The sequence below is a fragment of the Molothrus ater genome, chromosome Z, assembly GCF_012460135.2.
Source record: "Molothrus ater isolate BHLD 08-10-18 breed brown headed cowbird chromosome Z, BPBGC_Mater_1.1, whole genome shotgun sequence".
NCBI classification, from domain to species: domain Eukaryota; kingdom Metazoa; phylum Chordata; class Aves; order Passeriformes; family Icteridae; genus Molothrus; species Molothrus ater.
Window position 1 is genome coordinate 36,808,941 of NC_050511.2, and position 25,901 is coordinate 36,834,841.

General features: G+C 38.3%; 1 protein-coding gene across 1 annotated transcript in view; it reads right to left on the reverse strand.

The window, feature by feature from the left end:
- Window positions 1-1,681: 1,681 nt before the first annotated feature.
- KIF27 (kinesin family member 27) overlaps window positions 1,682-25,901 on the reverse strand; it is a 29,352-nt gene continuing 5,132 nt past the window's right edge. Inside the window, exons 4-18 of the mRNA XM_054517943.1 lie at window positions 24,674-25,602; window positions 17,763-17,906; window positions 14,590-14,778; window positions 13,889-14,064; window positions 13,390-13,523; window positions 12,695-12,850; window positions 11,491-11,696; window positions 10,414-10,611; window positions 9,953-10,066; window positions 8,763-8,939; window positions 7,921-8,133; window positions 6,707-6,913; window positions 4,118-4,316; window positions 3,504-3,668; window positions 1,682-2,906 (exon numbers count right to left, since the gene is read on the reverse strand). Of these exons, the coding sequence (XP_054373918.1) occupies window positions 3,523-3,668; window positions 4,118-4,316; window positions 6,707-6,913; window positions 7,921-8,133; window positions 8,763-8,939; window positions 9,953-10,066; window positions 10,414-10,611; window positions 11,491-11,696; window positions 12,695-12,850; window positions 13,390-13,523; window positions 13,889-14,064; window positions 14,590-14,778; window positions 17,763-17,906; window positions 24,674-25,602 (3,188 nt within the window). The 3' untranslated portion in view covers window positions 1,682-2,906; window positions 3,504-3,522. The remainder of the gene's footprint in view (window positions 2,907-3,503; window positions 3,669-4,117; window positions 4,317-6,706; window positions 6,914-7,920; window positions 8,134-8,762; window positions 8,940-9,952; window positions 10,067-10,413; window positions 10,612-11,490; window positions 11,697-12,694; window positions 12,851-13,389; window positions 13,524-13,888; window positions 14,065-14,589; window positions 14,779-17,762; window positions 17,907-24,673; window positions 25,603-25,901) is intronic.

The following is a 25,901-nucleotide window of genomic DNA, read 5'->3' on the forward strand; positions in this document are numbered from 1 at the left end:
GTATTGATGGATGGCTCAAATCTTTAAACTTAGGATCATAGTTACGCTCTATTGTTAAGGTTGGCATTGTAGTAGCTATTGTAGCTTTGTTGTTAGTATTAATTTTGCCATGTTTTTGTATATGCTTACAGAATATGGTGCGAAAGATGATAGCTACCGCATTTAATCAAACCATGCTTGTTCAACAGAAAAACGGGGGAAATGTGGAGAGCTTTGTGGATAATTGGCTAGCTGAGAAAGGCCACTTCGATGTGATACCGTTGGATAAGGATAGGGGAAACAAGCTGGGGATTATGCAACCAGTGTCCAATCACTGACAAAGGTCATAGTGACCTTCGCTGAAACGGGAAGATGGGGGAGAAAATCGCTTGCCAGAAAATGAAGATAGCCTAGGTAGAGTAGCTATAAGAATGCAAACATAGAAATAAAATAATCATTAGAGCATAGAAGTAGGTGTGGTTGATCTAAGTGTGCTTTAGCCAATAATGAGCTCAGCTTTTGCAATATGTATAAGCTTCATTAACACTAATATAAATATGTGTGAGCTTTCAATAAACTTTGAGATTTGCTATTCACGCATATTGTGTGAGGCATTTCTTCCACCGTTCACGACATTTGGTCTCTTCTCTGGTTCTTTCCCTCTAATATCTGTGTTCTCTGTATTTTTCCCAGGTAACTGACAGAGGTTTTCTAATCTGCTTCTAATCAGCCAGCTCCTACTCATAGTTTAACATTTTGTAATGTTCAACTTCAGCAACTATCACTAAGATCCCAGGATTTAGTACCACATTCAGTGCTGCACAAACACAAAAACAATTCTGCGTTTTTATAGCTCTAGTGCATTGAGAGTTAACATGGGACAAAATAAATGCTTGAGCTTTGTGTTTGTAGTATCAGAGGAATTGTTTATTACTAGGCTGGCTCTGGAGAATGGCACTTTCCTTAACACTTAGCAGGCATGGAAGAGCTTTTTCTGTGGTAGTTGCACATGCTGGCATCTGCATTTTCCAGGTGAAAGTCAGGTAGGTATAAACAAGACACAGACCATAAAATTTTAGAATCACAGAATGCTTTGGGTCAGAAGGGACCTTTAAACATCTAAGTCTGTTATGTACTGTCTTGGCAGTCCAATGCCAAGGGCAGGGATGTCTTTCACTAGGTGAAGGTGCTCAAAGCCCGGTTCAGCCTGACATTGAACACTTCCATGAATGGGGCATCCAAAATGTATTGTTATCCAAAACCTATTTCCAACCTATTTGTTTTCCTAAATTCTATTCAGACTTTCTCGCATTTAAGAGCTACATATTGTTGGGAATATTTCTGTACATTAAGTTCAATACTGAAGTAGTTAAAAAAATCAGTATTTTCTCAGGTTTAAGAGAAGTTTCTTCAAAGCTGCAGTATAACAAGAATACAGACCTGTACTTTGCTATATTTTTTCCTATTACTTATAACTGAAATTGGAAATCTGATTCACCACCCGGAAGAAAAGATTTGCTTGTTAATAATTACACAGTACCACAGTGAATAGCCACCTTAGCCACTACAGTGGCTAAGGAAAATTGCCTTCCCTCCCCGTTTTCAGTCTGTGTTACCATTGTCTAGATAGTATCTAAAGCAAAACCCAAAAAATTTCCATGAGGAATTGGCACATAACAAAATCCAGTAAAGCACTATAGAATTATTTTTAATTATTTTATTACTATTGATATTCATTGCTTAAAGTACACTGAGCAGACTGACAGAGTGGGAATTTTCTGATACTTCAAAAAGTACTTTTACTTGTAGTTAGTAAAGACATGAACTTTGTTAATGGCTGTTTTCGCTTGAATTCATCAGAAGTAACTTCTGCTTCCTCTTGACTGGATAACAACACCAATACTGTTACCTAAAATGAAATTATCAGCAGATAAATAACTAAAACTTGCAACTTCTCTGAGTGCTTGTCTCAGGTAGGCAACATGGTTTTACTGCATAAATATGGTAAAAAGTTATCAGCACCTCACATTTTGCCCTTTCTATTAAAAAAGTTCACCATCTACAAGAACATAGGAGGTACTTGCCATTAATCTCATCTGAGAAGGTGCTGTTAATACAAGGCTCACCATTCTAACTTGTCATGTATCCTAGTAAGCAGTCTAAAAACAACTGAACCATGACAAATATGAAATTATTCATATATTGAAAAACAGTCAGCAACTATACTAGTACAACACACAAAAGACATTCAACAAATTTGACTGCAATATACAAACAGGAATTTTATTATTTCTAAAGCCCAGTAACAAATTATGGTTTTATTGCATTGTAGAGCAACATGTTTCATAATGTATTAAAAAGAAAAATAACTAGATGTGGAGTATCTCTTATAAAATTTGCAAATATATGAATTGGAAAAAAGTTGGAAATTTACAGGGACCTTCTCCCTTCTTCCCACTGTGACAATTTGCCAAGGATAAGTGTTTGCCCACATAGATACATATCCTAAACTACATGCTTCTGTGTATGCTAGACACAGAATAGTCTTTCCCATCCTCTTTTATTATCCAGTCTCTGGAATCTTCATGTTCACAGTTTGATGGTGTACTTTATAGTAATGAATGTGCAGGCTCATTATCTTGCCTAGAGAGAAAGGGCTGAGCCCTAATTCACTCTGGGAGTAGAGGTGTGTGATCAGCATCTCTCTGTAGGAAGGCATGGCACTGAGTGGAAAGAAACAGAAGCATCCATTGGGAGGAAGAACCAGTCTTGCTGAGCCTCAAAAAGAAACACCAACAGGCCAAGAAGGATATATTGGGTATGGGAGGTACTGTGCTGGCATTGAGAGGTATGAGACAACAGAAACAGTGATGAAACTGAACCTTCTTTTCTCCTCCACATGAATAGCTTTGTTGTACATCTGGATTCTGGCAAGAAGGACATGAAACAATTAAAAACTTATACTAACAGTTGGTTGTTGTGGTTTTTTTGTTCAGTTGGTTGGGGTTTTTTTATGTCAAAGCACAGAGTTGCAAGAGAGACCACTTCTTTTTCCCCTTCAAATGTGTAAATGCTCTTTCAGCTTTAGTAAGTAAATAGTTAAAATAAGTTAGTAACTGGAAGTGTGGCACTTTTCATTCACAACCTCCCAGAAACTTTTAAGAAATCAAATGCATGGCATATAGCAAAGCCGTTAGCAACAATAGATTTCAGAGGCTTTCAGAGAACAAAATTCCTTTGCCTTAACCATAACAGTTTGAGGTTGTAGATGCTGAAATTGTTAGAATCTGGAGAAAGCAGAACAATAATTTAAACCATTGGCACACCACTGCTACAGCTACAGCTACAGATATAAACAAATGTCTCTCACTTGAAATGGGGGTAGAGGTAGAATATATTCCTGAAGAACAGTTAATACAGTAAAAATATGATGTTTAACAGCTATCTGACATAGTTCTGTGTGTTCACCACTCTTCAAACAGTCTACTGACAATTGCATAAACATTATCAGATAATATGCTTACATTTACTGGATGACAATAATTATTCAGATGACTCTCCAAGAAGACCCTTTAATTTCTTCTTCAGCTCTCTGCTGGTTTTCTTATAGAAAAATAAATCTTTTTCCAGTTGCTGGATTTTTACTTCATACCCTTTCAGGGCTTCTGCAATACCTTCACTAGTTTGTTCTAGGAGAAATAAAATCAGTTTAAGAACCAAGTATCTGTGTCAAAAATCAAGATGCCCAACTAGGCAGAGTATCTTGATGGCATTTTGCTTGCAATGTGCATGTTTTAACTAACATGAAATATGATCCAAAAGGCTGTGCCAATCCCACCTTTTAGTTGTAATAGTATTTAGAAGATCAAGATCAACAGAACCAGTATCTCATGACTTTTCAATACCTGTAAATTCAATATGAAAATACAACAATTCTGATACTGCTTTAAAAAAATAATCTGTTTTGCATTCATATGGACATCATGTGTCTATCCTTGACATCTTACATAGCAATAGAATTAGTGACAGCCAAAATATATCTCTGAACCTTATTCGTTTTTTCAGCTGGAATACAGTATTTCTCTGTTAATGACCAAAGAAAATACTTGGTGTATAATCCCCACCCAAAAAAAAATACCTTTGAAATTATTCAGTATAAACTGTATTTTTTTCTCATGTTCTTGGCGCTGGTGAGTCAGCTGCCTGTCACACTGCAACTTGATGTGTTCAATTGCAGATTCTAATTCATGCATCATGTTTTTCTGGTGTATGGACTTCATTTCTTGTTCTTCAATCTGCACTCGTAATTTTCGTTCAGACTCACGCAGGCCAACAATCTTAGAAAGAAACACACTTATTTTGATTTAACAAGAGATTTTAAGAAAATCTTTTACCCTTCAGCCTAATAGATTAAAACATACAAAAGCACTGGATCTCTACAAGTAATTAATCTTATACTGGAAATAGACTTGCCACTGCTACATGTTGACTCTTCAGAACTAAAACACATACATTTTGATCACATGGACTAGTGGATTTTTTCAATACCCTATGCAAAATTTAAACTGAAAGAACATTGTTTTCCAGACTTCCAACTTGCATCCCACAGACAACTTTTTTACAAAATTACCAAAGTTTCACCCAAGGTCACAAAGACACCATGTCATAATGCATTTAATATTTATGTTTCCAGATGTCAGTATGATTCCTAAGCACATAGCTGCACACACTGCAAAGTATCAGTTTATACTGGTGTTGTGGTTTGATATGCCTAAAAGCTGGGCACTCACAAAAAACTATTCGCTCATATTCCCCTGCTAAGTTTAGCAGAGGAGGGGGAAAGAAAAACTAAAGGGCTTATGAGTTGAGATAAGGCCCAGAAGGAATCACTCGAAGGGCAAAACAGGCTCAAATTTAAATGGTACAATGGAAAATTTATTAACAGAATTAAAAGAGGATAATGAGAACTAAAATAAAAGTTTTAGAACACTGTTTTTCTCCCCCTCCAGCCCCTCCTTCCTTCCCACTGACAGCACAGAGAGACAGGGTGTGAGAGTTTTGCTCAGTTTTTTCACTTGAAATTTTTCTTCAGTTCACTTAGGGAGATTTTCTTTTACTATGCTCTGGGGTCCTTCCCATAGGAGACAATTCTCTGTGAACTTTTCTAGTGTGGTTCTAATTTTCACGAGTAGCAGTCCCACCTGACCTGCTGTAACATGAGTCCCTCCCACGGTTAATGCAGCCTTCCCAAAACTGCATAGCGTGGGTCATTTTAGTTCATGGGGTATAGTCTTTTAAGGATAAACTGTTCTAGTTTGAAAGCAAGGGCTCTCTTTCTCTATCTTCTCTCTCTGTTCAAGTTTCCAACTAAATTACAGCTTTTCAGCATCTACTTACTCCAGCATGAGCACCTTTTCTCATGGGCTGTGAGTGGATCTCTGCATCTCCCTATGCATTTCATGGAAGTACTGGGAAAGTTTGTTGTATTATAGTCCTCACCACGGCTTGTAGAAAACTCTCAGCTCTGATGTTTGGAGCACCTCCTCTTCCTGGAGGAGGTTTTCCACTGACCTTAGTGTCACCATGTTGTTCTCTTCATGTGTCTTCACCTCCTTTTATCTGACTCAGAAGAAAATTGTTGTCTGCAGGTTTGTTTGTTCTCAAGTTCTACCCTTTGAAAAGTTCTTATGGGGTTTTGCAGTGCTAAAATGCTGATCTCGTCTTGGCTCAGTATTGGGGAAATGCTCGCCATGCCCCTCACTGTTGGCCACATGGGCAATGCCAGCCACTGTGGTGCTGGCACCATTCAGCTCCTCTCTTGATGTGGGGCACCAGCAAGGAGACGCCACTACCACTGTCCCTGCCCTTCTGCTTGCAGCACAGCTGACTAGAAGGGGCCAAGCAGGCACAGTTTCCTGTGGACTGTGCCAAGATAGCTGTGGCTATGAGGGAAAGAGAAGCTGCTGCTGCTGCCCCTGCCTTTCTGTCGGTGGCACGGCAGGCTAGAAGTGGCCAGGCAGGCACAGTTCACTGCTGGCCAAGCTGAGGTGGCAGCAGCCACACGGCCACAGCAGCCACATGGCCACCCCGGCGCCCCCCAGCCCTCAGAAAAGAAGAACTGCACGCATTTTTTTTCCTTCTTAAATATGTCATCAAAGAGGCATCACAAACTTCTCTAATTGGGCCAGCAACATGTCCATTGTCAGAGCCTTCAGAGATTGGCTCTGCTGAACATAGCAGAAACTTCGAGCAGCTTTCTCTCCCAGAAGCTGCTTCTGTGGCTTCCTCTGCCCCCTCTAAAAGCCAGGCTGTGTTAAACCAACACAACCAGATTTAGGAAAAATACAATAAGAATAGCAGCCTGAGCTTTATGAAACTTTCTGAAATTCTGCAGTCAGGAAGAATTTGAATACAATAACACTATTTAAACATGTTGTTTCTCCTTAAGTTAGCAACACAGAGCACTGGAAAAGGGCAAGGTAATTTCCAGATTTGTAGCACATTTCTAGCTAATCTATCAAAACAAGATGTACACAGTTAACCCACAAGTATCCTATTTAAGTTAACATAAAAATTAAAAACAATTTAATACAGATCTATGTAACCTGAAGATATATTAAAGAAAAGCTTAAGCTTCTTAAATTTATTTTTATTTCCTGCCACCATCTCAATATCTAGAATAGTAATAGAAAGTGGGATAAAATAGTATTCATTAGCCAAAACAAACCTTGTTGAAATAACTGATGATGATAGCTCTGAGTTCAGCAGCAGACAGGGAAACTAGTTTCCCTATTACATTATGGTTGCTCTGTGAAAGATTCTGAGAAGATGACCAAAGTAAGTGCTGGCGATTATGAATACTTTCATTCTTGTAATCAATTGCAGCTACAAGGGCTTCAATTCCTTCTTCTAGCTGGAAAAGAATATGTTCTTCCTACAGAGGAACACATGAGTGAGATCTTTACAAAAAGAAAGCTTAGAATTAATCTTTCAAAACATCTTTAACTTTATTCTCAAGAGCAAACCTAAACGTTATGGTAAGATGAACTAGTTGTAGCACAGACAGTGGAGGGGAAAACAAGATGTAGAGTGCAAATCTAGAACTTTTGTCTTTTCCTGTCACAATACAGAAGTTGATCAATTGGCTCATCACAAAACTAGAAGTCATGTTTCTCTTTCTATCCTTCCCTCATCCTCTCCAAAGTTTGACTTCTGCTATTTTATTTTTTTATGTGCTAGTTTTCTGTTAGATTAATGAATTAATCAGTCAGTCAGTAAAGAGTTTGGTGACCATGATTTGTGTATGGAAGTGGCAGAAATGCCTGGCCTGAAGCACAGCAGACATTGATGAGTGAGACAAGTAGGGGTCCTTCCGGAACAGTATCACTCAGCCATAGTCTCATATGGCTTCTCAAGACCTAAAAGTAATCAGTGCATTTTCTATGATTTTATTTTATGTTCAACATAATGATACTGATCAACTCCAAGTGATGGGCCATCCAGGTAATATGACTTATTTCCACTGTAGGACTATGTAGTCCTTCAGGTAAAGTTTGCTTTTTTCACAAGATTCTATGAAAAAAATCAAGGGGTGTGACTATGTGAATACCTCGCTTGTTCTGTATCCTGACATTAAAATTCCTCGCTGTGATAAACTGATTAACTTCTGTTTCCCTTACTTCTCATTATATGACTCTTAGACCAATAGAGTTTGGCAAGACACAATCTGACTTACGTTCCTCTGATCTTAAACTTCATTCACCAGTACATAATTGGTGCGATCGTAGCACCTCTACTAAAATTGCTATTTACAAAAGTATCCAACTTCTGCTCCTTATTTCTAGCTTACCTGATATTTGGAGACATTTTAGGTTCTGACTGGAATTCTTTATTATCAAACAATACCTAAAACCTGTATTTATCTCAGAGGTGCTTACTTACTTCAGTTGACAACACTTTACCATCTTTCAGTTTCTCATCCATACTATTTCTCCTTCTGAGCAGCTGATCCCTTTCCATTTGGAGAGCCCGAATTTTTTCCAAAATGTCTGACTTGTCAGTGGTGCTGCCCTGAAGCTGCATACTTTTATCACACAGCTCCTGATCCAGAATACTTAAGCGGGCAGACAATTTCATACTATCTTTGTTCAAAGCCTAAAAAAAACCACAACAACCACAGATATAAAAATGAGATATTCCTTTCCAGTAAGAAAAAAGTAGGTGACACTGTCACCTTCTGAAGTGAAAAAATTGCTTGTTTCTTGTAATGGGACCTCATTTACTTTGAGTGGACAGATAGCATTAAAAAAAAAAGTTCAACATGTAGTTTTCTACATAATAAAAATTAAAGGCACTAGTCATTATATGTGACAATGATACTTTGCATTCACTCTTTCTACTGGAAAGTAAATATTGCAAGACATTTCCCTGCTGTGTTCTCTAGAAAGCAGAAAGATTTGGTCAGATTCATAAATAATATATCAAAAATATCCTATAATATAAGTTAATACTCTTCAATAACAATTCCACAGTTCAGAATTGTTTGGTTTTGGGGTTTGTTTCATTGTTGCAATTTTAGGGGGAAAACTGAATTAAAATGATTGTCTGTGTTAATTACAATTTAAATGTCAATTGGTCAAGCTACAGAGTACTTGCATCACAGTGGTATAGACACAGGAAGTCCCTTGAGCCTCCTCTGCTATGTTATCTGCCCTCCCACAACACCACTCTTTGAGTTAGCCTTATGACTGTGGTGAGTTTTGTGGGTTTTTTTCTTGAATTACCTGGCTAGATCTCAGTTTCTTGATTTCCAGGTAGCTTTTCTCTTGCATATATGCTTCTTTTTTTGATACAATGGCTTCTCTTTTCTTTAAATCTTCTTCTAGTTCTGCTAACTGTTGGTGCTGTTGAAGAATTCTTTCCATTTCTTCATCCAGCCACTTCTTCTGCTCTTCTAACTTCTAAAGTTTCAAGAGAGATCCAGAGAGTATTAACCAGGATATTTTGACTCAGAATGTTATGTTTATGCTGTACCTTTCCTCAGAATTACTGATAAAACTGTAGAAGACATTAACATTTCTAACATCAGTATTAATTCTGCCACAGAATCCTTACTCAGAATAATACAGAAACTGGATTGACTTAAAAGGGGCCCCAGCGATATTACATTGCTACATTTCATATAAACAAACTTGTATCAGATGCAGTATCTTTTCTAAAGAATGTATTTTCTACACTATTTACATAAATAGATGTCATCTACCCTAGCACAGTAACTAGGTTTAGATGGTCCCACAAAAATTCAGCTAGCCCATCCTCATTGCATTTTAAAATGCAAAACCAGCTCTTTGTTGGACCTGCAAGCATGGTCCATTATAAATTTATTCTGAAGCCAGAGTTTATCAGAGGATATATTCCTGTAAGGCATTAAAAGTTTCTTTTATTTAACTTTTACAATTTCTTTTCACCTTTAAAGACTAAGGGTAATTCATATTTCAGTGTCCACATCTGAAATAATGTAGGTGACACTGCTACATAGGGTACATACTTTTCTGACCCTGTTATCAACAATCAAAACCAGAAACCACTGTAATTTATGTCAGAGTAGAAACCAAAACAAAATAAAACACCTGAACAATGCACAGAACAATTAAAACACAGCACATCAAGGTCACCCTCAAACCTGCTGGATAACCAAATCTGCTGAATTCACAGGTTTCTGAATCAGTATTTTTGACAAATTATAGGAGGCGAAAAAAAGAGAAGACACTAAAGGCCCTCCTTTCTTTCATTCAAAAAGAGTACAGTACAAGAGCTGCTAGGCTCTACTCCCTATTTTTTCTAGAGCAAGAAAAAAAAGACAAAACTATGATGGAATACTCTTCATTCAAATAGTTTACAGAAATAGATGACTAGAGATGAAGAAAGATTTTTTTATTTCAGGGGTCACGCATATTTGGAATAGATTAACTACCTGGAGTTTCTGTGGAGCTCCCACTGAATTTTTTTTCTTCTTTTTAAAAGCAGCAATTTCTTTATCCTTAATTTTAAGGATCTTCTGTTGTTGCTCCATCTTAAGCTGAAGTTCCTTTGAACAAACAAAAAGCACCATTCTTCCTACATCAGTCAGTCAAATACATTTCATGTGACAGTCCCCCCAAGATATAATCTGAAATACTGACTCTAAATTTATTTATAAAATTGCAATTCAGAACTAGACACCAGGTAATAAAATGAAAAAAAAAGCTGAAAGAGAAAGGTAAAATGGAGATTAATGTAAATTGTTTGTAGACAATTTCTTTGGTGCATTTATCAAGAAATTCATTAAGGCATTATTGAAAATAAGGGAAAGCCTGGTAGTGTAGTTTATTGGGGAAGCAGGGGCAAAAATTATTCATCCTAATCTTTGTCATAGGGAAACAGGAAGAATCCTACTTTAATTTGTTGCTGGTCCTGCTGAAGCTCTGCTTCCAGTTGCTTCTTCTTTTCACTCTCCTCACACAGTCTCTTTTGCATCTGGGATTGCTGATGCTTCATCTGAGCCACTTTCTGCTCAAGTTCTCTTGCTTCTCTCTCACTTTGATTAGATAATGAAGCCAAATTCTTGGTATCTTGCTGCTTCTTCTGTAAGGTCTGAATGTTCATGTCAAATTTCAGCTTAAGAGCAGGAAAACTTGTAACTAAAATATGACTCAGCTTCATTCTTTATTTCACTGAATTCTTAGGGTCACCAAGATTTACTAACTTCTGCCCAAACAATCACTTGTTATTACTGTAGTTTTGAGCTATCTGGTGGAGTTGGCACAGGCTGAATTAAACATGCAAAGGTACAGTTCATGCTTGGCAATACAGTAAAAGTATTAAAATCTAGCAGACACCACAGTTGTGGAAAATTTGCAAGACACAATGGTGTCAGAATGCTGGTGCCAGAATAGTGGTGGTCAGAATGCTGGTCCTGAGCTCAAGTCAATAAGCAAACTCCCTCTTTCTGTATGGAACTTTTCTGACCTGTCATTCTAGGATTGAGAGGCACAGAGCACCTAAGCTGACCCTATACAGAATACTAACTTAGATATAACAGAACTTAAAAATAGAAGGTCAGTGTCAAACAAATATGCCTGTGTGGGCCTGATCTTGCAAGGCATCACAGGGATTTGCTCAGACCTACAATTTATATAGTATTTCCATAAAACATTAATTTTATTTAAGGCAAGTAATATATTTGTAATGCCCACTCTTGGATAAATTCCTCTATTGGACTATATACAATGATGTATGGAAATCTCATACCTCTCAATACTTTCTTAGCCTCTTACATACCAAGAAGGTATTTTATGTTTCTAACCAAGTAGATGTTAACCAGCATTTTGAGTGTAATAGTATTAAGTTTCTCACTAGCTACTTCAATCTGACCAGCTTCCAGCATGTAAAACAGGTAAAAATTTTACAGAGTGTTAAAGTTCACACAGTGAGACAGAGATTTGCAAATCATCATAATCAGATCAGAAATACCTGCACTTTCAACTTAGCTGCCTCCATCTTCTTCTGGCACTCTTTCTGTAACATGACTTTCTCAGGAATATCTCTCAGCTCTTTACTGTCCAGCTCCTGAAGCTGCTTTTGTGTTTCAGCCAGTTCTCTTTTGGCCTGCTCAATTTCTTGCTCCAGTATACTTATCTTCAAAGAATACTGCCTGCTTACAGACTGAGCATCCTTACCTTAAAGACAGCATATACAAATAGTTTAAAACCAACATGATAATGAGCTGAAATGTAATATGTCTGGAGTGGAAATATTACTTACTTTGTTCTGGCTAAGTCAGTAATTTCTGATACATTTTCCAACACTAAAGGAACCTGCAGTTCCCTTCTAACTCTGAAATGGCCATAAAGAGAGTGCTAAATCTGAACATTTCATGAGTCACCTCATGCCACCAAATAAAGTGCCATCTGAGTGCCAGAGTTAAATTCTTCTGCCTACTGTATATTTTGGCAAAATGGCTATCCTGTATTTAATAATTTTGTTTTTCCCCCAGAAAAATATGCCATTAATTTATTACTCAACTTTCAGCTTAATAATTAGTATATGATCTTGGATTGTGTTTCTACTCTGTGACGTGTCCCATTCGGACAATCTGGGATGGCACAGAACCTTTCTCAGATCACCTCAAGAGAAGGTAAATAAAAAAAAAGAGTGTGATTGAAGGGGCTGAGGAAAGAGATCCTTCCTGTCATCACAAGGCTAGTTTCTCTATCAGGACAGATGTGTAAGGGATGTATGCTACCAGGGTCTCTGATTTTTTCCTTTATCCACTTCTGACTCCCATTTCTCTACTGTTATAGCATATAGAAGATACAATCATGTATCTTTTCTCCAATCCCAGATACTATGTCACAAATACACATCTACAAAGAGATAGCACTAACCATACATTAAAAATTATGCTATTGTTGGATAAAAGCAATAATCAACAAAGCACAAAAAATATTTAACAATCAATCTTCATAGTAGAGTAGGCTGTAATCAAAATTTTCAGTGTGATCACAGCAAGTAATTAGCAAAATCTATTGATTTTTAGGTTGTTAAAAGTATTTTTGTCTAAGATGATTATGTAAAAACTAAGACATACAGGACTTTTGGTTTTCAGTGCCTTTTCCTTTATTTCAGAACATCTTAATTGCCTATAGTATCCAGTATTCCTACAGTAGATAGTTACCTGTTCTTACTAACTCCTTAATAAGTTCCTCTTTCCTTTTGATATTAAGTGCAAGTTCTCTTATTTTTTGCTCAGCCTTAGCAAGTCTCAACTCTGAATTCTTTAACTTCTGCATGTTAAAAACATGGATTTTCTGGAGGCTGTCAATCTCTTCACCTTGAAAAAACCAAAGCAAAATAGAGTTATAAAATCTGGAATAGATGCTGTACTCAAAAGGAGTGCTCTGCAATATCGACTGTGTGCAGTTCTTCCATATGAAGTACAAGAATCAAAAAGAGAGAAGAAAGCAGGGTATTCTACCCTGCCATGTGTGTAAACAGGAAAAAAAAAAAAGGATGCTATGCACTTGCATTTCAGGACCTTAAGTCTGGAAAATATTCCAGAAACCACTTCAGTATTTTTGGTAAGATAATAGCATCCATTTTCTTTCATTGAAGCAGTACTAAAGATTTATATGTGACTAGCTTTTTGATAAGTGAACTGCTTTCTGGCTAGTAGGCATTACTTAGAGGTTACTAACATCAGTTTCAGAATGGGAAAGAAAAACAGAAATTGGAAAACCTACATTGAATTATAACCAAAAAATATTTGTAACAAATGCAGTATTTTTCTGGGAAAACTAATTACATGTGCTAAAGCCATTATTGCATATTCTGATACTGTAGTAAGTTTTGCTCTAATGACTCCCATCATACCTGTAGTTGTGTCGGTTTGTAGCGCAGATTTATTGGACACACCAGGCTTGTCTACTGGACATTTCATGTCACTTACATCAGGAAGGAAGCACAGAGAAGTATGATTTTGTGTCCATGTTTGGTTTATGGAACACCTATGAAAGAACAATAAACATACTACTCTGCAAATGCACAGGGATTTTTTTTTCTTTAAGCATCATGCAAAGTAGATGATCTTAACAGAGAAGAAGCTCAAACATACAAAAGCATTCTTACCTTCTTCCTCATCCACACCACTCCCACACACACCATCACCCAATCCCCCAGTATTCAAGGTAGATTCTTACCCACAAGCAAGGATTATGCAATCTTTTCTAAACCTACATATATTAAACTTATTTTGCAGTATGCCCAGGTCCCACAGGTTCACTGTAAGAGTATCATGGAAGGATTAGGCACTAGTACTACCTTTGCTATACATTTTTCTGTAACAAAAGTTAAAGAACAACAAAAAAATTACTTATAGGAGGTTTTCTCTTCGCTGCCTGTATTGTCTTCCTCTTCATCACTCTGATCAGAGGGGTGGCAGTGAAGGACTTTATCTTGATCTTCTAACTCGGTCAGTCTAATCTGCCTGCGAATATGGAATTCTGCTATTATCTGGGCCAGAGACAAGATGGGGAGCCTGGTATACCCCTGTCAAAAAGCGCACAAAAATAGTGATGGGTAAAAATACTTGCAATAGTTTAGCAATTCATTACTCATATTTTAAAAAATGTTTCACCACCTGAGCTTGTAAGCAATTACATAGGTTTTCTATAATAACTCTGAGTACCTTTGTAACAAAACATTTTGCAAGAACCTAGAGGAGTCATTCATTCCAAATGTGAAAGAGGGAACTGGTAGCAATTCATTATCCCATGTACTCAACATATTGGTAAGAATAAAATTCATTTTTTATAATGTTTCAAACTTGAACCCTCAAAGCCCCTAGAAAACCAGCTGGGGGGGTGAAAACATCAGCCATAGCACTTGTAGGTGGAAACTTTAAGACTAAACATTTTGGATAATTGTGGCATAAACAAATATTACAAAACTAGTTTTTCAGTGGGAAGTTAAGCAGCAGTATCTGAGGAAGACATCATATATTATCATGTCATGTCTAATGATTGGCCTATAATCATTACAAAGTAAAAAGGGGAAAATCTGGGTAGACCTTACCTTTTGGATCTCTGTCTCTGAAGGCAGGTTTTTTGTTACTGGGACGCCATAGCCCCTCTTAGCAAATGCCATGACAGCTGGCCCATCTTCATAAGCACTTGGGAAATCTAAAGCTTTCACATCTGTAAACTTCTCTAATTTCAATTTTAGCTGATCAATGACTATGTGCTGTTCCACCATTTTCTCAATCTCATGGGGAAAAAAAATAAAGCAAAAGCAAAACTGAGCACTGTATCATATTCTCAACTTCCTCACAAAGGTCATGAATCTTGTAAATCACCCACTGACCCTAAATTATTGCACAAGGCACAGGCAAATTCTGCAACGAACTGGGAATTCTATGACATATCATCAGTCTCAGAATCCCCTCCCTGCTCCCACTCCCCAATCCAATAAAGTTTAGACACTTTTTTTGTTCAGAACGACCTACCTGAGTGTCCTGGGTTGCAGAGAGAGTGCCAGTGTGGGGTGTAACCGAATTGAGTATTCTATGTCATTTCTGACAAACTGTTAATGATGGGTCGTTTGCAGTAGATGCCCAGCAGTTCACCAGCTGACACCTCAGGCTACAAGCTGGGTGTTAAATGAGATAAGGGAGAAGAGCCAAACCCTCTGAGGAGTGGAGTGTTTCTTTTTCTTCACAAATGACTGCAGTGCTAACTCCTTCTGGGGAAACACCAGCACAGTCCCACCGATGACCCTCCCCCATCCTGAGGGGGTCACCTCTGCCAATGGCCCATAATGGCTCACCAGCACCACCATAATGGACAGCTGTAACAACTTAGACCACCAAGGATTCCCAAAAATATCCTATGACTTTCAGGATTACATCATTCCCATTGTGCAAATGTCCACCCTGGGAGAGGTGCTGAATACTCTTCCTTGAACCTCACCATACATAACTGGGAACTTGGAACCCCCATCACACCTGGACAGATCCAGACAAGGCCCAGAACTTCCACAGGACCACCACTTTTGATTGCAACCATCATTTCAACAGGACTGCAATCACCACTTGATAGGACTGCAACCACCACCTTGGCCAATAGGATGGCAGGTTGTAATCTGACTTTGTGGGTCTAAGCCAGTTTTAATGTGTATCACTACATTTATATTAACCTTTCTATTAAATTGTGACTCTGACCTGAAATCTCTCTCTCAGCACACCTGGTTTAGATACGTTAGCCTATCCAGGCATCTAGTGAGAAGTGGATGACATAATTAGGAGCTCATGCTTGCTTTATATGTATGTTTATGGAGAAATAAAATGAGAATTAAACAAATATTTTCAAATTAACTTATGGTCTGAGTCTTATTAATTAAACATGTATATGGGCTTCCTCTTCCACTTTGTACAATTCCACTTAAAAGATTACTTGTATTAACAAACTAAACATGTACATGATCCAGGTTCACTTCCTACTTTTTCTTCCACCCAGCCTCAGGTTTGTTGATAATGCTAGTTTGGAGACCTTAACTGCTTTTCCTACAGCATTCTCCATACATGGTTCAAAAGTACTTACTTAGTACTTAGATAACTTATGTTATCTAAACTGATTCGTCCATAAGGCCAAGATTATATCCATTATTCAACTCACTCTATCATTTTTGACTCTTTTTGAATATGGTTAAAATCTGGCCTAGCAACAACAGGGAAGTTGAAATATAGCTCACGATACATTCTACATTCTTCTACTTTGAGTAACACATTTTTATTCATTCTTTATGTTGTTGTCTTAGATTGAAAGTTCCTTCCAAACACAAACAATGCTTTACAAGTTGACATTGTGTTGGAATACAATACATATTATTCGTATGCCATAGAAAATAGAATATATAATGAATATCATATTAAGAACTAACTGATCCACCTCGAAACTATTTGTCCCTGATAAAATTTCACATACAACTCCACAGTGTAATACCCATTGCATGAATACATATGTGTATAAACATTTATTACCTCCTACCTCATACCTGCTACTCTAGAAGTCCTTATTCTATCATGTACCATTAAATTATATATACCTGTGAACACAATGTAAATTTGACAGAAGCACTTGCTTTACATTGTATGTTTTTAAACAGAAGTGGCAGTTTAGTGAACTAAATGCCAAAATGGTGCCTGAAAGCTCTCAAGCTTCCTTCCTGTCTCTGATACTGAAAGAACCTTCTATCTACACTGTGATAGCTACCTTGTATCCTCCAAAATTTATATAAGCATTATCACAGTGTAAGTTGACACTATGGTGTGCAGGCTAAAAAAAAATCTAGCCAGAAGTGACAGAAAAGAAAGAAAGTACAGAAGGAAGAAAAAGATCATGACTAGTTTACTTACCTTTAATGCACTGACTCTCCCCAAGCCATCAGAAAGGAAATGGAAAAAGGAGAAAAAGTATGATAAGGAGAAGAGCACTAGCTATCCATGTTTATGCTTTTCTCTTTTAAAAATTCATATAATAAATTATCTGTAATCTGCATGTCTGGCAACACCAGCAGAATATTAACTATTCTAGATGCACGTTATGCACGTACTAGCCACTGTAATTTCATTAGCAAATTCAAGATCTACGGAAGGAAAGAGGCAAGCGATATTTTTGTCATTACCTCACTTTCCATTGTGTCACTCAGTTTTCTCTAATGGTAAATGATCAGAACATCAGGATGGAATTCTGTCTTATAAAGTCAAAAGGAGCCAATACTCTAACTCTTAATAAAGCTATAACAAAATAAGTTTCTACACAACTTTTCAATTCAAGCATTCTATAGGATCCATATAATCGTTTTTCAATTCTAAAGCATCTTTCAAAGTCTTAAAATCATCTTTCAAATCCTAATCTATTAATTGTCCTGAAACTCCTTAACAATGATACAAATCTGGGGAGAGACTTGTGTGTTATGCTTCAGGAAGCATGGAGAGCATGAATGGTTCACTTCTAGTTATTCAGGAGGCTCCTGGCACAGCTAGGTTCATATACAGTCTCCAGATACCATATTACTGTGATACATCCACTAGAAGCACCCAACTCATTCTGCAAAACAGCTCTAATTAAAACAAAATGTCCCCAGTATTGACTGGTAATAAGTAAAAAAAATTCTGAGGGACTGTTGAATGCATTCACATGGTAGAAGGATGGTTCAATGCAGATAAATGTGTGCCAGTGGGAAAATACCTGTAATCTTTGTGTTTCTTGAGCCTCCTTTAAAAGTTCCTGTTGTTGTTTCTTTTCTTGTAGTAATGTCTTTATCTGATTCTGCAGTATCTGCACTTCATGATTCTTCTGGCTAAATAGTTCTTCATCCATAACTAGTACCTGCTAGATAATAAAAGAAAAGTTCAGCTTGGCAAAAGGGACTTTATTATTCCTACAATAAAATAAAACCTCATTTGTTGTTAAAAGACATGACCAGCACTGCAAAGTCTTGAAGTATGTATAGCAAATTTTCTAAGTGGTTATCTGCAGTTTCTAGCAGCTATTTCTTCACTTCTGTTCCATCTATTGATTTTGTTCTGACAAGTTTCATTCTTCCCAAGGCGATAATGTACTCACAACCAAACCTAATTTATTGAAGTATATATTAAATTCAATTATTATCTTTAGTATGCTGTTATATGTAGCTACAAGATCACAGCATCTTGTGATTAATATACTTCTCTAATGAAAAAATAAGAACAGCTGTCCTCAATCTGCAACTTGGATAACAGTTTAAAGATTAAAGAAAACACAAGAATGCTTGTTCATATGTTCTTGTGAATGAATTTATACTGATGGATGTAGGCTTCCAAATGTTATTAGTCTTCTAGAAAGCTTGCAGAAGCCAAAGACAGTACTGAAACATTACATCAACCCACAAACCTTCTCATTCCTGCCCTTCCTATTTTTTTCTCCAAGAGTCCTGGTGGTGGACATATGAATGAGTTTGGGTGTTAGCTACAGCCAATTCAGTATTTTAATATCATGCAAGACAGCATTATCCAAGAAACAATAGCTGCTAGCAAAGAAATGTGTATGTAAAGACAAGAACAGGTCCTCTACTAGTTATTAAATCTGTCCATATGCAAACCCTGCTCTGGAGTCTGTAGTGTCCCATTTATTTTAGCCTTCCTCTAACTTGGCTGTGGATGGCATACTCCCTGGGGGAAGAGAGTTCAAGCTAAGTTTAAGTTCAGCTTTTACACTGTTTTGAACCAGGGAAACAGAGGTTTCAAACAAGTCACAGAAGAAAATCAAGAAGGAAGAAAACAAGCTGTGATTTAGATTTCTTGAGAACAAAGAAAAGACAAAATTTGTTTATGCAATTGCCTGACAATGATCTATAGCTTTATCAATTTGGTAGCAAACTTAAAAATGGGTTGATGTTACAAAATTCTAACTTATTGGAGCACTGCCTCCTTCCACACGTGACAAAACTCAAATTAGTTTTTCTGAGGTGTTTGTCTGGCATCAGAACTTCACTCAGAATCCAACTGGTGTATAGTTGTTTTAAGAAATAAAATCTGTTATTAATTTTGATTTGAGATGATTTTCACTGTACAATAACCTGCATTTCTTTTCTTTTGATGTTCACAGTCAACATTTTAACTCAGCACATCCAATATAAGTACTTCCTAAATGTATATGGGGATGTTTCCAAAAAGAATTATTTATTTGATCATGTGTCAGTTCTGTTAGGAGACATGCTCTCAGAAGGCTGAGAGCTCTTCTCCCCATGGGTCGTCTCTAGGATTATTATCTACTGTGAGAGAAACAGCTGATCAGCACTAGTGATATGACAGGATCCTCATGGTGTATCTGCATGCTAAGACTCCCAGATGTTTTGAAGTTTTCACCTTATTTGGAAAACCATAAAGAAGTATGATGTCACCAAAAAGCAAAAGTTGATGTTTAACACAAAAGCAAATGTTAGAAAGTGATTAGACAAAGAAATCTGCAAATAGTTTAGAAACTCTGTTAGCTAAAGGCATAGTAATGGAAAAGGAAATATAGGAGGTTTTGTGAGACCATAGCTGAAGAAATACAGTTTAGGAAATTGCTAAGAGATAAGAGATGAGACTCTAACTTTGTAATATTAGACAGACTAGCATATTACATACATAGTATTAGATAATATGAGACACAACTTGTAAAAATTAGTCCCTGGGTTATCTGTAAATTCACTGATAGCTTTGAAAATATCTGTATTGTAATTATATCTGTAATGCTTCTGACGAAGTAATATCTTCCCAAGATTCAAAACAATTTCTGGGTTCACAGGACAGCTGCTGAGGATATGCACCTAAGTACACACTTCCAAGAGATAGGAAAGTTCTCTTTCTCTCTCTCTCTCTTTCTCTTCTTTCTCCCCCTAACTAAGAGGAAAACAAACTTACCTAACTAAGTACACTCCCTCACTTCCAAGCCCCCAGTCCCAAGGAGGAGTAAAAGTAAGAAAACTTGTGGGTCAAGACAGAAATTGTACAGTAAGTGAAGGTGAAGTGAAAGAACAGAGAAAATAACACAAAGGTAGTTAATTAATGCAAAACCAATTACTCTCTGCCTCCAAAGGGCAGACTGATGTCCATTAGCTCCTGCGCAAAAAGACAGCTAACATAACTAAATCCCCCTCCTTCCCCTTTCAGTTTCTGAGTACATCATATGATGTGAAATATCTCTTTGGTTGACTTGGGTCATCTGCCTGGTTGTGCTCCTCCTGTCCCTGGGCACACCGGCCTATCTATTCACTGGTGTCATAGACAGAGTCAGCCCGTTGATGCTGTGCAAACACTCTGCAGCAAGACCTAAAACACTGGTCTTTTATCAGAATTGTACTAGTCAGAAATGTAAAACATGGCACCCTGCAAGCATTTATGAAGAATATTAACTCCATCTTGGCCAGACTTAGTACAACCCCCACTTCATACTCCACACCATTTATGTCATGCTCAAGCCCCACACTATCCAATGCAACCTTATTAACCATCCTTTCTTCCCTTCTCATCCTTTGACTCATGCACAGATATCATTCCTTTAGTCTATAGACTAGTCCTGTAAAATACCCATAAAATGTCCACTGAATTTATATAGTCCATGATGTGGGTTCTGTCTGGTTACAGTGATCACTCAGGACAGACAGCCAGGTTATGCTACAAGAATATTTGTATGATCCTACAACAGACCAGCACAGTCCTTCCATGGTGTCAGAGACTGAAATGTTATCACTCATGGCTTAAACATTGTCATAATGATTTTTTGCCTGTTATGGCAAAACTGTACAACGAAGCAGCACCACCAAAGCCCAGAGTGAATGTGCCTCCCGATGGAAACTCTGTGAGTTCAATAGCCTTCTGTGACTAAGGCTATTCGAGAGAAGAAAAGTGAAAAAAAAAAGAAAATTGGTTAAAGCATCTCAGGCCTGGGAAGTAATGGATAAGGCTGGGAGAGCATTCACGAAGACCCAAGCCCAGTGGGTTCAGGGTGGAGGCCATGGCCCCAGGCTTGTCTATTGCCAGGTTTGAAGAAAATTCCTCCCACCAAAGGGTGGGGGAGGAGGGTTTTGGGTGCATGTGAAAACTTCTGGTCAGAGGCATTGAACACACATCCTCCACTGTGCAGGTTAGCTCAGCTGTGGGGCCCCTCACCCCAGAAAATCAAATCTATGGGACATTCGCATGAGTGGGAGCTAAGGGGGCATCAAGGTTCATCAAAGGCCCCCTGAAGGGTTCCTGAGACCCTGTGCCAGAGGACTGTTCATGATACAAAATGATGCAGCTGACCCAAAGTCTTTCAAGGGACAGTGTCAAACATGGCCTCCCCTCAGGAGAGGCACCTGGGCATTCCCATTTGGCCCAAATGTATGCTAATCCATTGGATACTATGCTTTTGGCAGGGGACCCTCACCACCAAGAAGACCAGATGGAGAGGATCTATGAGACATTATTAAGATGCATGGAGGGGTGGTATGTTTCTACTTAATCTCTCTGTCGTTCTTCCTATCCCTCCTTTCCTTCCTTTTTCTCCTTTCCTTCCTTCTCTTTCTTTCTTTCTTTCTTTCTTTCTTTCTTTCTTTGCTCCTTTATGAATAGAGCAGATTGTAACACATTGTAGAAGCATGAGGTTCAAACCCACAGAGCTGTAAGTCCACTGAATCAGTATCAGAAAGAGGAAGGGGTCTACTGCATCTCAGGAATTGGTTGACAGCAACTGGAACAGTAATCTTCCTGGAAGACCCTTTTAAACTGCCTCTTCCCCCTTTATGTACAGACTGCTTTATGTGCAAAGTTCCAGGACCAAAATAGGTGCACTGCCCCACTTCTCATATCCATTTCACAGTCATGCAGATAGAACTGTAGGGTGGGATTTGTCATGGGCCCATGGCTCCCTTTCCCTTAAGCAGAGTAATTCCTGGTCATGGTAGCCAATATGCTGGCCTGCCCAAGCAAGGGGGTAAAGAGATTATCCACATTATCTTTTGAGTTGCTAGACCTTGTGTAACAATCTTTCCACAGCTGAGATGTAGGCCCATATCAAGGAGAGGGAATAGAGATTTTCAGTAAATCTCTAGGGCTGGCAAACTGTTCTATACAAAGTTGGTACCACAGAGTAAGCCTAATTCAGCCTTACTAGGTTGCTGTCATATGATGTCTGTGTGTTCTGTATAGATTTCAGACACTCAGATTGTGTGGACTGTACATTATTTGGATCTTTCGAGGCCTGATTATTGTCCATGTCGCTGAAGATTACCTCCACCACCTCTAATTCCCTAATTAAATATATTCCGCTGTGGCAGTCCACATGCCTCACTGGATGACAATATCTTCCTTAAGAGAGTACTTTGTCTTCATGCTCAATAGGAGTCACCTCTGGAAGCTGGAGGTGGCTGACCCTCTTCCAATCCCTCTGTCAGTCCCACAATCTCTAGCAAAGAATCCTAGCTACTGTGTTCCCCTACCTTTTAGTTCCAGACTGTTAGCCCTACTATTCCAGCTCTGGAGCAACCAGGTAGCAATTAGTTCATCTTGTCAGGCAAAATCTTTACACATTATCTTGCAGCTAGACCATGGATAGGGACCAGGTAGCTTCTGCCTCTCATGATTTTTGTCTCTTTGCTTTCCTATCCTGCTGTGGAACAGGCTACCTGTTCTGATTCTTCCTCTCTCCTCCTCTGAGTATGAGCTGCCTCTTCTCTTATTAACTTGATCTCTGCTTCCACTGTTTCTTAAGGTCAGCTATTACACTTGAGGGTTCAGTCTCTGGTTTAGTGTCTCTGTGGCCTCAGACCAAGACATCTTCTGAGTCTCAGACCACTACAAGCCTGTTTGTGGGCTTTTAGACCAGACTGTCTTGCATTTCTAAGGGCACTGGATGCTGACTTTATAGGCATGGGGCACATCCAACACAGCTATAGAAGTCACTGTGTTTCACCTTCACTTCTTCAAATAATGTATTAGTTTGAGGGGTTAATGAGCCTGTTCAGATATGAAATCACAAGCTGTCAGGGGCAGCAATGGCCCTGTGCTCCTGCCCATCTCCTCCCAGACATACTGACACACCAGGGATCAATCATGTTCCTTAGAGCATGTTCCTGGCATGCTCAAATCATGTGGCAACCCCAAATAGCTGTTTAACCTTATGAGCAATAATCAATGTTGGGATCACAACACATTTGTATGAACAGTCTGATTACATAAGGATACTGAAGGAACTCAGAAGCCACTACATCAAAACTATAAAAAACTGTTCTGGAGGAGAGGAAGGGATAGGTACCACTTTTCCCCCTCTCTCTGCAAAACGTCTCTCAGGGAAGAAGAGGGGAAAAGTATAGTTGCTGATTTTATTCATGACGTGGTTCTTGGAGTGCTGGGACATCCACAATGTAAGACCCAAGTACCAGATTAGGCTGATGGACAGTGGTTTTGTCATAGCACTCCCAAGCAAAGGAAAACCAAGTGATAAAGAGCAAAAAGAAAATAGCAAAATCTCAAAATAGTCCTTAATGATTCTTGGAGGCTGTTTTACAGCTAGAAAGGAATCAAGCATCTAAATATTCAAGGACACATACAAATCAGCACCCAAAGCAAATATGCAGCTTCATGACCTGCAACAGTCCTTAAACATCTTAACCAAACAGGCATTAATAAGTTTACTCTAGCACACTATAATCAAATCTGTTATTATCTTGAAAGCCTTGAGCCATGGGTTGGGTTCCAAAATAGACTGTTATGGGTTACCCAAGGAGGTAGCTAAGCACAAGAGCTATCTCTTCAGATCCCCCTACCCCCAACTCCTAGGAGCACAGAGGAAGAGCAAAGGGAAAGTGAAAGCAAGAAAATTTGTGAGTCAAGATAGAAACTGATCAGTAAGTGATAATGAAGTGCAAGAGAGAAAGAAAATAAAACAAAAGAGATGATGCAAAAGCTATTGCCTACCACCTCCCAAGGCTGACTAATGCTGAGCCAGTTCTGGGCAAAATACAGCTAAGTCTACCTATACCTCCTCCTCTCCCTTTTTATTGCTGAGCATCCCATTATGTGGTATGAAATCTCTCTGATTAGTTCAGGTCATCTGCTTTGTTTCATGTTTGTGTCTCTAACTATTCATGCATCCTCTGATCTATTTACTGGGGGCGGGTGCAGGCAGAAAAACAGAAGGCCTGTCACTATACAAAACACCGTTCAGAAAGAGCAAAAACATTAATGTCTTATTACAATCGTATTCGTCACAAATGTAAAACACAGCACCCTCGGGGATGCTATACAGACAACTACCTTCATCTCAGCCAAACCTAGCATACTAGCATAGCGAAAACCAAATATCTAACAGATAAAACAGCTCAGCCTCAAGAATCATCTTGAAACTGACTAGAGAAAATATAACATTACTTCAACTCATTGTGACTGTTGTCACTGATTGTGTATTCAAACATCCATTACAAAACACCTACATCCCAGGGATTGGCCAAAGGAAATTCTACAAAGCTGGAAATTAAATTTAACTGTCAAATTAAGTACAGGTGACAATTTTATCCATCTTTCAAAATATAGCTCAAATTTTGGCAGATTGCTTTTCTACTTAGTCATTTAAATAAACAGCTTATAATTAAATACCTGGCATTTCTTTAGTTCCCTCTTCAGCTGAAGTATTGTAATGTGATGTGGTACTGGGCTGGTCTCAGTGCCTGTGTCAGCCTCCTGGATGGTGAGAGCTTCCTTCCTTACTTTCTGTACCATAGTGATCCAGCTCTGCAACCTGTCCCGCTGACTTCTTCTTAAGCTAACATCATCATACAAATCAACCAGAAAAGGTAAGGCTTCATCTACACAATTTCTGTAACTGAAATATTGAACCTGAAGGCGAGTGAGCTGCTCCTCAAGTGAACTGATACGGGCTTTTTCTTCATTTAAGTCATGTAACTGGTGATTACGGGCCTGCTGGCTCTGCAAAGCTTCCCGAAGCAATCTGATTTCAAGTTCCATTTCATCAATTCGGTCTTTTTCTGGGTTGTAATTTACTACTGGTTTATTTCTAATGTTTTTTGCTCTGTTGGCATATTTGAGGGAATTTAAAGATTCATCAAAGTCCAGTGAGGATGGACTTATACATGTTATCATAACAGTCTTGGCATTTCCTCCTAGGGAGTCTTTCAGAATACGAGTGATTTTAGCATCCCTGTATGGAATATGTACACTTTTTCTTTTTGGGTCTCCAAGGGCACTGATGACATTTCCCAAGGCCAAGAGACCACTATTGATCTGAACTGATTCTTTGAAGCGCTCACCAGTATTTCCAGTCTTTGCTACCCTCTCTGATCCTGCCAAATCCACAAAATGAAACTTTGAAGCGATTGAATCCTGTGCAGCATTCTGATACTCTGCAGACTGCTTCTGATGAATACTGATGGTAAAAATGGCATGAGATCGACTAGAGTGCTCATTCATCTGTGTTGTGCCTGTGTGACGAGCTGCATTGCCACTTTCCAGCAGGCTTATTACTTCATCTGCACATTCTACTTGGAATTCCTTAGCACCGACAATCACTTCAAACACCAAACCAGATGAAAATAAGAATAATTTAATAAATTCTAAATAGCAATAGTTTACAATAATAATTCTTCAGCAATAGTTTACAGCAATACCTATAATAGTGCATTAGAGAAACATACAAGCCTGCTATGGCTATGACCTACCTATGAGGTCATGGCATATAGCCATAGAAATAGAAGATACAATATGTGCAAAGCATGAGGTATAACACATCTGAAACCTGCAGATATTTAATGTAGGGGTCTATTGTGCCATAACATTTGAAACAGTATCTTAGACATAAGACACAACT